This window comes from Cololabis saira, chromosome 14 (genome assembly GCF_033807715.1).
Source record: "Cololabis saira isolate AMF1-May2022 chromosome 14, fColSai1.1, whole genome shotgun sequence".
Classification (NCBI taxonomy): Eukaryota; Metazoa; Chordata; class Actinopteri; order Beloniformes; family Belonidae; genus Cololabis; species Cololabis saira.
In genome coordinates, this window is record NC_084600.1 from 23,326,083 (window position 1) to 23,338,983 (window position 12,901).

Consider the following 12,901-nt stretch of genomic DNA (forward strand, 5'->3'; position numbering starts at 1 on the left):
GTTGCATTTTCTAAGGCAGGCGAGAGCTAGTCTGAACAGAGGGGTTCTTCTTATACTTTCTCACTCGTTTATTTTAAGGAAATTAGTTGGCATTTAAGCCGTAAAACATTACATTTGTTTGTCATGTCACTGTAAATCTTGTTTTTCTGTGGTTGCAATGCATTATTTGACTGATTGAGAATCTATGATAATGAGGTAATTACTGTAGTTACTGAATGAATCAATAATTTATGAAGAAGCGATCAAAGGGAAGTCAGTGAGCCAGGCAAATGTCAGTCTAATGTGCAGATGGCACAAAGGTAAAAGATAATATGCATGGATTGCAATATTCTCAATGGTAATGTCTTTATGTTGACATGTGATTTAGGCATTTTATGTATTTTTCCCTTTATCAATATTTTGAAAACCCTTTCTGTGGGTTATGTGTACACATTTTTTTTTTTTACATCAGATATAATTTAAAAGTATTTTGTGCAACACCGACAGAGCTGAAATGTGATAAGAAATGTGTTGGAGCTCTCTGAAGGCCCTTTATCTCTCTCTGTATCGCAGTTACGACCAGATATGGCTGCATTTACACCATCACATTGCATAATCATGCTAAACACTGACCGCCTTTAATATATAAGCAGGGAGTTCTGCACATTAAAAGCAGAATGAAAAGACCTTTTAAAAACTCAAACCCAATGCATTATGGTTAAGTATTCTTCATTTAAAGTATTTTGTTTAAGCAGCTGCTTCCTTGGAGGGGCAAAAGTCTGATTCGGCAGCTATAGAAAGAGAAATAACTGTGTATTGATAAGCCTGTCAGCAAGAGGTGATGGTGGGGAGGTGAAAATGGTGGACTTTGGACCCTCTTCCTTAGCTTTCTTCTCAGCTTCTTTGTCAGCGCTTCGGTTTTTGTCTCTTCTCTAATGGAGAATATGAAGCTTGATTTTGCACCTTTGGCCGTGCCCCTCCACAGGAGGCTGCAGACTGCTTCAGTGGCACAGTGGGTCTTCTCCTTCGTTGCCCTAGGTGAGTGTCAGTGTTTATCTACGAGTCAAATGGAAACACGTGGAGGATTACTTGAAGCAAATGTAGCACACGTTTGTGCGAATTTGTTCGGGGCAAGTGTTGATACTTGTCTGATTAGCTGAATATTATTCAAGTAACAGTTAAGAGAGTATAAAGCTGTCAGTGACTTGAAATCGTGAATGACCACAAGGGGACGCCAATAACGACTTCAAATGAACAGACGAACAGACAATCAGTTCTATAATAGTTAATACATTGTATCAAATGGGAGGTAAATGTCCAAATGAATCAGTTTATTTTTTGGGATAAAAGTTGCATTTGCACTACTACCATAAATAATTTGTAATTTTTGCTATCAACTCGAAACTCTGTTACATCCGGTTTTGCAACTAAACCATAAAAATGGGAGGTGTGTCCCGTTCAGTTGACATTTCTTAGCTGCCATGGTGGTTAAAAAAAAAGAGCCTAAAGATTTACATACCTTTTAATTTTCATAGCATTTCTTTTTACCTTTAAGTTGCTTGTTAAGGCTCTTATATTTTCAAATAAGCAAAAATGATGTAATTGCAATGCTTTACTTAGTTTAATTCTGTATCCATCCTTAGGCAGAGCTACTTTCATGTTTTCAGTCTGTGTATCACTCTCAGAATAATTTAAAATACAATATTATTTTTGAAAAAACATGTGGAAACTGACCAGCAGGCCATGAAAACAGCTGCAATCCTCATAAGAATTATCAGCCTTAGCATATTTTCAGAGATAATTGCTTATCCACCAGTTGTGCTTCATGAGGGCTTTGCATAATGAAGGTTGTAAAACATGTCAAAGGTTACTGAAAACAAGTTGTGGAATGTTGGCAACAATAACACGTTTCACAATTTATTGTGGTGCGGTGGACTCGTTCTTGTACCTTTTTCATTACCAACTTCAACTTCTTCTCATCAAGTTCCTTCATAATACCACATCCTGGAACCTTCAGTTTTATATCAATCAGACCTTGAAAACAGCTGAAACAAAAACGGTTTCCCATTCTTTTGGAGTGGTTAGTTTTTGGATAATAATGACATTTCAAATGCTATAAGTATCTGTGATTGTGAAAAACATATTTGAAACAACTGCCTGTATTCATGCAGTAAGTCAATCATTTATTCCTTCATTTTGGGTCATGCTAGCACACAAGAAATGAAGCAAAGGTGAACTACAGTAATTGGCCACTGATCATCTCTGGATTCCCCTTTAGAGCCATATAGTAAAACCTTTTACCATATTGGAGCATATTTGTTGTAGGTGTTCAGTAACTTTGTTAATTTAATTAAAATATTCTGATATAGCCAAGTCTTCCAAAGGTATTTCTGAATATATTCTTAATTTTGTATGCAAAATTTCAAAGTGCAAACAGAGTAGGATATATAATAGTGAATTATGAAACTGTACATTACTTGCACACAATCTCAACTGGAAAAAAATGCCATTTGTGCAGAGACTCCTAACTTTACTTATTCTGCAATATACAAGATGCCTGGTGTATTTGTTCTGCCAGAGTAGCCTGGATGGTTATGTAACTTGTTTACGGTGTTGTTTCGTCTCTCCCTCCTCAGCACCCATCTGCATTGTGGTCTTCATATACCTGCTCTTCACTCGCTACTGGCTGGTCTGTGTTCTGTACGCCGCCTGGTGGGTCATTGACTATGACACGCCTGCACGAGGAGGCAACAGGGTGCCGTTCCTATGTGGTCTCAAAATTTGGGACTATTTGCGGGATTACTTTCCCATCAAGGTATTTGTACTGACTGTGCAGATCACTTCTATCAACAGGCCAGAAGCCTCTCTGGGAGTGGGTTTACGGGTCAGAGAACAGATCATCAGAACGTCTCACACTGCTAGTTAATTTAATCTAATCTTTGATCTCCGGCCTGCAAGGAGAGCTAGCCCTTATCTCTGTTTATATAGCAAGTGGACTGCTGATCAATGAGTCAACTCCATTTCTTTGATAATGAGCTCTGCATGTTCACATCCTCCAAATCTCACTAAACCCTCTCCAGATATGTATGATGGATTTCTTCAAAGGGCTGCATCATTTACAAAGACATGTGAGGATACCATGGGGAAATAAACTTAGATAGTGATTATGCAGATTTATAGACACTGACAAATTTGTTTGCACCCTTAAAGCTCATTGACAAAATGGTTCATTCCTTCTAAAATAATTTGTTTCATCTATAATTGTATTCTTTCAGTGTGCAACAGAGTAAACCAATGAAGTTATGAAAAGAATGAAATCCTTTTACGTGGACATTTTAATACAAATTAGACAAATCTGTGGGTAATTAAGGTCGCGTTTAAAACTACCGGTAATTGAACAATCTTCATCTCTGCAACACATATCTCCAGTGTTTTAACGGCTATTCAGCCCAAAGGGTAAAGGGTAAAAAATGTATCATTGTCAGTACTGCTAAAAAGTTCATAAATACAATAATTTATAAGCCCATTTAAGGGGTAAAGGACATCTCCAAGCAGCTGAATGTTCCTATGGCAACAGGCGTAAATACCAGTTAAAAGTCCCAGGAGTATGGACTGTGGCCAACCACCCAGGTCATGTTTGCAAGAAGTTATGAAGACTCAGGCTGATAGTGCCGATGTTAGACAAAAAAAGATGCAGAGACATTCAAGCTGAAGTACTTTGAATAATTTTACAAGTAAAATGCTAAAAACATTTAAAATAAACAAAACTTCAAAAAAAAAATTCAAATCTGCTTAGCTTTTGGATTTGCTGTTCAGAAACAAACAAACAAGAGTGCTATTCTACCTGTGGTACTTGGACAGGCGTCTGTTTTAGGGCTGCTTTGCTACATTTATTATGGGTGACCTTCAATCTGTGCAAGACACAATTAAATCTTTAATTTTCCTGGAGGGAAACATCCTGACCTTTTTCAGGAAGGTCAACTTTCCGTTTATTTGACACAATATGTCCCTGTGGTCCTAGTGCAGGACTTTACCTCCACGACACCTATCTGTTCATCCTTGTGGACCAACCTTCCTATCAACACTAGTTTCTGTACGTCCTCATCATGATCTCTGAGACAGACACCAAACTGTTGATTTACACCTCCCTTACTAATGTAATGAGCTGGAATGAAGGGAAACTTCTCTCCCATAGATATATTGCAGCCAGGAGTTTGTTACTGTCAGACATCATGAGGCAGAAAACAGACAACGGTGAGCTGTGTTGTTTTGATTATGACTGTGTTGCTTCGCTGGGGGATATGTGCAGTATCCAATGGTTGCTTGGCAACATCAGCGTCACGAGAAGATCCCAGGATGTCACCCGCACAAAAAAAAAAAAAGAAAAACCCAAACTGTGTGGCAGTTACATGTTAAGTTACATGTTACATGTTTTCACTTCCAGAAGGGAATAAGCTCTAAAGCTAACTCTAAAACTTCACTGAAATGTGATTTCTTTCCTTCTTTACATTTCCTCTACTCCGCACATCAGCTGTTTCAGCCAACCAGGATAATCTTAGGTTTCAGAAATACAGAAATTAGTCTTTGGGGACTGAAGTGGGATCTGTGATCTCACATCTCTTTAAAAGAAACTTTAAAAACAGCCAGTGTTAAGACGAGGGACAGACCGGGGGTAGAGTCCAAGCTGGCCTTTTATAGTCCGCTGTGTCCCTCTCCTGGTCATTCGAGAGTAGTGTGACTTCATGACGAAAGAAGGAAAGAAGGAAAGAGAGAAAGAAAGAAAGAAAGAAAGAAAGAAAGAAAGAAAGAAAGAAAGAAAGAAAGAAAGAAAGAAAGAAAGAAAGAAAGAAAGAAAGAAAAAGGATTTTTGAAAGAAAAATCCTTTTATGCTCCTAATGTTGGCAGCATTTTTTCTTTTTAAATCAAATGAATGTACGTCATCTGGGAATTCTCAGTAAACACAGCCCCTGTTGACAACACCGTCCCCGTTACATGGAGATATACGTTGTTCCTGTCCCTCAACAAGACTTTGGACTGTACTGATAAGACAGACAGAACAACAAAAACACCAGTTCAACAGAATAACAAGAGGAACTCTTGAACAAGCGATGCTCAGGATCTGTCCCAAAAGCACGTGTTGTTTTTATTAGAACAATTTTACATAATTATTAACAAAGAAATACCAGAGCTGCTTTTTCCCCCTCATAATTCAGAAAGCATTACAGAATTGTAATTCCTTTAAATAAAAGTCATAATAACCTTCCAATAAGAAATAGAAGCCACAGCCCTGAACCCTTGTCAGGCGTGGGAGCCTCGTTACCATGTAAACGGCTCATGTCTTTACACTGTTTAGTCTTCACACGTGACGCTGATAACACATTGATCCACATTGACTGGTTTAGCAAAACTACCTGAACTATTCAGATTTATGTTGCGGTATCATTTTACAACAACAACAAAATGCACCGAATCACCTGAAGCCCTTTGAAATACCCGTTTCATGTATTCAACACAAAAAGAGTAAAAATAATTTCCAAAAAAAGTTATTAGGAGGTGTATGGTTCCTGGTTACTAGTATATTACTTTGTTTACTTTACAGTTACAACATCTGTAGAGTCAATAGAACAAGAGTGCAGATGTGTGAGTAATAAAACCATCAAGGTGTAATAATGATAACGATAAAAATGTCTGTTGTACCTGTAAAAGACAGGCGACGACTGGCACAAAAGCAATAATACCAAGAGAAAGTCAATAAAAGTCTAATAAAAATGATAATAATGGTGTCGCTGCAACTTAAGAAAGCATTTTTCATTTTTCCACAACCGCAAATCTCCTGGCCATAATTAACTTTCTACTCTTTGGTGAAAAATAGTCAGTCACATATTGCTGTTCTGCTGGCCTTTTCCTTAAACTACTAATTTCTTTTATTCTTTAATAATATGCCAAAAAGACTTTACAGCCACAAAACCTGGAAAATCAACAAAAAGCAGCACAGCATCCTCACACAGAAAACAATGCACTGCAAACATTTAGCTTGTCAAGCGTTTCCTTTTCTAATCTCTCTTTCAACGTCTCATGTGAATGCTCTTCAGAAGTTTGAACATGAAGACATTTCAGAGGAAGAAATCTAAAATTCTCAGTTTTTTTTAATCGACCCTGTTCAAAGTGAATCATGTCCTTCGTCATCTGACTGTACGCCACATTAAACCTTTAACAAAGAGTCAATGCATGAGGAACGAGAGTCAGTGGGCTTCATTAGTTTCATTGGTGCATCTTTTCCCACCGTTTCTAATGCCGCCATCACTGGATTTGCTGAGAAAGCTCCCGGAATGGTGCAAGGTCACCAACATGGACAATATGCATTCAGACAAGAGCATGCACAAATTCATTCAACATTAAACGCAACCAGAGCTCATATTGTATTCTGCATTTTAAAAACCATGTTGCTTGAAGACCTGATGTTACTTTCCGGGAGTATTAAAGAACATTGTAAGAAGTATTATCTTTTAACTGGAGTTGCCTCACTGAAACGGATGCAAGAAGATGTGTGTTGAGGATATGTGATGCTGGGAGGAAAGTTTGCTAAGACTTGAAACTTACTGTGGCCTTTTTCAACATCTTAAGGGGTTTTCTGGCATCACTGTTGGTCAGGACCGCACGTAGGGATGGTGATCATAGTTCACATCTAATACTGAAACAGTCACACTTATCTTGGTAGCCCGATGGTAAACCGTGCTAATTATTGCATAGATATGAATAAAAGTATGTCCAGGAGACAGCAGATTAAAATCTGAAGTGATGTTTGCTAAAACATCCACATTGAAGCATTACGCTTTGGTGTGACAGCACCAGGAACAGATTGATAAAATGAAGAACAGAGGAGCAACCAGCCTTAATTTTTTTCATATATATCATTAAAAAAATAAATAAATAAATATAAATAAATAAATAAATAAATAAAAAATAAATAAATATCTATCTATATTCATATTTATATAATAATATAATATATATTTATATAATATATAATATATATATATATATATATATTATATAATATATATATATATATATATATATATATATATATATATATATATATATATATATATATATATATATATATATATATATATATATATATATATATATATATATATATATATTATATAATCCATTTTGTTATCAGTTGCTAAAAAAAATGTTTTTTATCTGTAAATGTGCTAAAAAGACTTTTTTAGAGTCAGGATTTTAACCCAGTGTTACCCAGAAGATGACAGTAGACCCTCAAACGTAAGAAACCAAATAAGCATGAGAGCATGAGAAATCCGATGTAACAATGAAAGTAGGTTATGAATATCAGTCTATCAACGTCATTTAACCAATCAGATGAAGCAAATAAAACCACACTGTTAATGGCTTTCACACCCAAATCTACTGAGACCGCTGTTTTGATCTCAGTCTCGTCACTTGAAGTCTGGAAAGATAGGTCTCCAACCGCTCTGGAGGAAACACAACCACTACACATGCAAACAAAACAAAAAAACAAAAATACTATAAAATCAGACACCAGAAATGTACCCTCTAAACCAAACAGCCGACTTGAGCCTGAGACGCTATTGTCTGATAGTATGCATTAATATTGCCTTTCAAGGTGTGTAACCTTGAACATTATCTCACACAAAGACACGCAGTGAAAGATAACACCTGACAAGACCGCTACGAAGCAAATAAGCTACAAGACATGACCAGCGAATCATTACTCTTGACCTTTAGCAGCTCGGCGGTCCTCTCTCTGACCCTGTCTGAGCTGGTGAAGGCAGACAAACAGAGGTGATGTGCAGGTGTGCTGTCTCCTCCAACCACTGATGACCAATGAACTAAAAGTATTATTAAACACAGAGTCTAATGAACCCTTGACCTACAGTACCAAACACTGTTTTTGATGAGGAAATAACAGACTTTCTTTTGACCTCCTGCAGAGTCAGAAACAAACAGTGCAAATGAAAGCATTGCGGGTGTTAGGCAGGCAACACCAGCAGGTTTCACCATCTCCATCTTGATCAGGCTATGTGATGCAGAAACAAACACACTTCTGATCCAGTTCCGTCCAACGTTGTCAGACTCAGACATGCCCTCCAACTTTTCATGTTCTATGGGAATCATCTGTGTCACACATACATCTAAAATATCAGCTCTCTAGAGCTCTTTTAAAGCGTTTTCTCAAATTGTTGTGTTTGGCCAGAGTTGTACCAGAGTAAATATTGATAGTTGGACGGACTGAAGAAAAACTGCGTCTAAACTGTTTGATTATTCCGTAACGGATAAACATGTTATCTGCCATGAAATCAACGTATAGAGCATTTTAAACACCTATTTGAAACATATAAGTCCCGTCAGCAGTTGCCCCCCCCCCCCCCCCCCCCTCCTCCCCGTTTTTGTTAAAGCTTTTTCTACAGGATGTTTAACCCTCACTTAACACTAAAAAGGTGTTTGCTCTCATCTGCTGAGAGCAAATACATTTCAAAACTCACTCAAAGTCTGACTTGAGTGTGTTTACCTTTTGGGCAACAGTAGCTTTTTAAAGTAGAGCCATATCATGCTGAGTCTGTGTGAAAACTGTGTGAAACCGGTTCAGACAACCCCCCTTGAACATGCAGAAACATGGCACAGGCGCAACAGAACGGCCCCGACAGGTCAAAGGTTGACAGAGACACTAACTCTGCATACAGGAAGTTTTATTGGCATCTGTGTGCCTCAGTGGTGCAGGGACCAAACCTTATTGATTCATTGTTTGATGAAGCAGTTCTAATATCAGAGGGAGAAGCGGGTGTTTGAAATACACGTTTTTTTTATCACACCTGCTGTAATTCTTCAGACCTTGCCTGAATGAAGCTATAATGTGCTTATACATCAGATAGATACCTCTTATAAACAATTGAAAAACATGTGGGTCAGGGGTGTAATGAGGGGAAATGCTGTGTTAGCTGTATCCTGCAGAGGGAATAAATACATACTGCACTAGAAAATCTGCCAAGAGTATTCAAAATCATCTTTGTTGAAGCTCAAATTCCCCTTTGTTGAACCACTCTTATAAGAGGCTGTGACATGACAGCACACTGCAAACCTGAACAATTCAAAACAAATAAAAAAAAAACAATCTATGTTTATACTCTTAAACTATTCATACTTTACACATTATTTCAAATAAACTTTGCATTTTTTGACCAAGTTTTGAAGACAGACTTGTGCTCACTTTTTGAAAAATGTATCTGTGAAGTAACATCTACTTGTTTTCCCCCTCTGAAAGAAGCACAAAAATGTGTGCAAAATTGCAGAAGTGAGTTATTTGTGCCCAGTTGGGCCTGAACCATGCAGGTGTTGCACGTGTATGAGCGGAGGGCATGCTACTGTAAGGCTAGTTCTACATGCATTTGGACAGTGCTCAGAGAGGGTTCAGAGGGTCAAAGGCAGTGTTGAAACTGGGATATTAAGCACATGTTTGGACTGCAGCCATACAGGCCACAGAAATTCAGCAATTTGAGCTCACAAGGAACCAAATGGATCATCAGTAATAGAATATAATTTTCAGTGGTGCCTGTAGCTTGGACTATGTTTGAGCATATACTTCAGTATGCATAGAGTAAGAATGCAATGTTTTAGAGCATTACATTTTATGCTGTTGTCTTTTTTTCCTCCAGTTGGTGAAGACAGCTGATTTGGACCCCAAGCACAACTATGTGATGGGCTTCCATCCCCATGGGGTGCTGGTGGCAGGAGCTTTCACCAACTTCTGCACCTACTCCACAGGCTTCCGGCAGCTGTTTCCAGGTCTCACCAGCTACCTGCTCATGCTGCCTCTGTGGTTCAGATCTCCATTCTTCAGAGACCTCATCTTGTGTGCAGGTGTGGACCAGAAACAGCCCATTCCAGATCATACCTAATTATCAAACCATAAATATATTGTATCATACAGTATGAGCTTTAAGGTGATGTTTGACTCATTTTCCTTTTTAACTTTGCAGGTCTGATTCCTTCAAACAAACAGTGTGCTCAATATCCGCTCCTCCAAAGGCGTGGTGGCCATGCTGTCGTGATAGCTGTTGGTGGGGCCCCAGAGGCCCTTGATGCCCACCCTGGCTCCTTCAATGTACTTTTGGCCAACAAAAAAGGCTTCATAAAAATGGCTATGGAGCAGGGGTAAGTGGGGATAGCCTTATGGTGATAGAAATATGCTCTGCTGTGACTAATTATCTGAAGTTTCACTGTTTACTGAAGGGATTGTTTGATTTGATCAGTTATAAGTTCCTTGAAACTTGAGCCTCTTAAAAAAGAAGTTCATTCAAGTCACTTGCATGGAACTTCTCGGGAAAGCACACGATATGCTTTAAAATCAATCGAAAATGTCAAAATGATGTGAAGCACAACAACATTAAGCAACTGTATAATATTACAGAATCGCCCAAGCCAATTTTCATATCAAACATTATTTTAGTGCCCACCTGGTGCCAATCTTCTCCTTTGGAGAGAATGAAGTGTACGATCAAGTAGAAAACACAAGAGGAACCTGGCTGCGATGGATACAGGAGCGCCTGCAAAGGGTCATGGGCATTTCTCTGCCTCTGTTCCATGCGCGTGGGATTTTCCAGTACTCGTTTGGGCTCATACCCTACAGACGGCCCATCAACACAGTGGGTAAGTAAGACCTTTTGCTCATTCGTCACTTCATGCAGCAGGTCTGAAGACCTCCTTACTGGATTTAGTGGAGTCCTGTCTGTTGCAGAAAGTGACACAATGTTTTGCTTTAGTGGAAAAAAAAAAAAATTACTGCCTGTGTGTGCATTGACATTTTATGTAATTCAAGAGCTTGTTTCAGTGCAGTCGCAATCAATCACAGACACACTCCAGCCCTCTGAAAGGCTGCATGACACGCAGCCTGATGCATGACAACGTGCTTCAGATAGACAGACCTTTGAGAGCATCATGCAATACTGCAAACAGCACAGTAGATAAAGTGTTGGCTGCCCTTTGTCACCTTTCTGCAGTTGGCCGGCCAATTAGGGTGGAGAAGAACGAGAGGCCAACACCCGAGGAACTTGATACTCTCCACCAGCTATACATGGACAAACTTAGCGATTTGTTTGAGGAGCACAAAGCCAACTACGGAGTGGACAAGGACACACACTTGAACTTTGTGTAAGGTCGACTTGGAAAGAAGAGGAATTGAAATGATAATGTATACGTGAAGCTCTGCTCCTGCAGGTTTTGATGAGTCTACATCTGAAGTCCTTTGTAAATCTGAATTTGCTCTTAATGAGCCAGTCACACCTGATGAAGTGATTGCTTAAACACCAGTTTAATATTTTCAGCGTGCTTGTTTATGTAGGATTCAATTATATTCTAGTTTTAATGACTTATTTCAAGTGTGTCTGCTTGTCTGCCTCAAATCGTTGGCTTAAATAAAAAAATCTGAATGTTCATTGAGCGATGAGAGATCACCCTGTTTTTTTGTTTGTTTGTTTCGCTACATTTTAAATGTATTCTTTCACTCATTTTGAACAAATGGATCTTTTGAATCTAAACTGAAATGTACTGTTATGTAAATACCTGCCTTGTTAAATTGACTTCAATGATTTCATGAATGAATATCTTTTGAACTTAAACGTTAGTTTCCTAATGAATAAAGTTTGTTTGTTATGTTTGTTTATTTCATTTAGTCTATTTTAAGAATCAGTATTAATTGGCAGCAGTCAGCATCACTTTGAATGGAGTTATTGAACAAAAAAGACATGCAGCTGCTTCTCCTGATTGAAAGAAATGGATTAAGTTGCAGATAAATTTGCAGCCTTGAACATTGTGAGCCTTGTAAGAACACATCACCTGGACCAGACTTCATTTGGACCTTAACTAACCAGCTTCCTGTGAAGTTTGGATAATCTCTCAATAAAAATAATGTAAATTCCCAGGATAATTCACTGAAACCAAATGTATTTCTGCTCCTCTCCTTTTTCACTTATCAGTTACAACAAACTAAAAATGTGTCTAAACACTTGTATCACTAGTACTAGTTCTGGGATATAAACCCAGAAACAGTTGTGTGTCTGTAGTCCTGTCCAACATCCTTGATAGTGCAATTTTTGCATCACGTCCTGCCTCCTCATCCCTCTACCAGGTACCAGCAATAACAATTGATCTGGACAAATTCCTGATCGCTGGGGTGCTGGGAAGTCTGGATAGTTGACTGGGTGCCCCATGTACAATCGCTGAAAGTCCTTATCATGGGTACTTATCCTAATCTGTAGCTCTTAATGCATATCCTCCCCATCACTTAGTTCACTTCCCTCTAAATCTCATAATAAAGATCTCTGAAACCCCCAAAAATCTGTTTTATAGGCATTTCGGACAATGTCCAGACATCATCCGTCTGAATTTGACCTGACCATGATGCGGATTCGCTGGAACTTTTTGGGTTTCAAAATCATAGCTCAAAGCCGTGGAAGACAGATTATTTAATGGTTCTGATCTTGTTTGTGATCTTGCAGAACTCCGATAATCCAGCAGGTTTCAGAGGAAATGTTCGGATTTTTCTCTATACAATTCCTGCAGAGACACATGCCTTTGTTCTCTCAATCAACAAGTTCTAAATGTTTTTCGAAATAAAGTTTCAGAAGTTTCCAAATAAAGTTCCTGAAAGTTGTAATAGCTCAGATGCAGCTTTTTCATTTCAGATAATGTGCATGCCTGTGAGAAACTAAAAAGAAAATAAAAAAAATGAAACGTGGGTAATAAAGTTTCCCTGGGAATTTGCACTTTTGCACAAAAGTAGGAGAAGTGAACTTGATGGCAGCTCATGTTGAGTCGGGGCCAGAGAACGTTTAGCAAGCAGTCTGTCACCATTCAGGCAAACAGAACCGGAGTGTCT

General features: G+C 38.4%; 1 protein-coding gene across 1 annotated transcript; it reads left to right on the top strand.

Annotated features, from left to right (window-relative positions):
- The first annotated feature begins 695 nt into the window (after positions 1–695).
- mogat2 (monoacylglycerol O-acyltransferase 2) lies at positions 696–11,472 on the top strand. The gene is made up of 6 exons (XM_061740197.1): positions 696–1,017; positions 2,616–2,794; positions 9,681–9,885; positions 10,005–10,179; positions 10,475–10,674; positions 11,025–11,472. The coding sequence occupies exons 1-6, from the start codon at positions 915–917 to the stop codon at positions 11,177–11,179; spliced, it is 1,017 nt and encodes a 338-aa protein (XP_061596181.1). The 5' UTR covers positions 696–914; the 3' UTR covers positions 11,180–11,472.
- Positions 11,473–12,901: the final 1,429 nt, after the last annotated feature.

Coding starts and splice junctions, on each gene's coding strand:
- mogat2 (XM_061740197.1), top strand. CDS start 915: ATGGAGAATATGAAGCTTGATTTTGCACCTTTGGCCGTGCCCCTCCAC. Junction 2,795..9,680: donor GGGATTACTTTCCCATCAAG/GTATTTGTACTG, acceptor TTTTTCCTCCAG/TTGGTGAAGACAGCTGATTT. Junction 10,675..11,024: donor ACGGCCCATCAACACAGTGG/GTAAGTAAGACC, acceptor ACCTTTCTGCAG/TTGGCCGGCCAATTAGGGTG.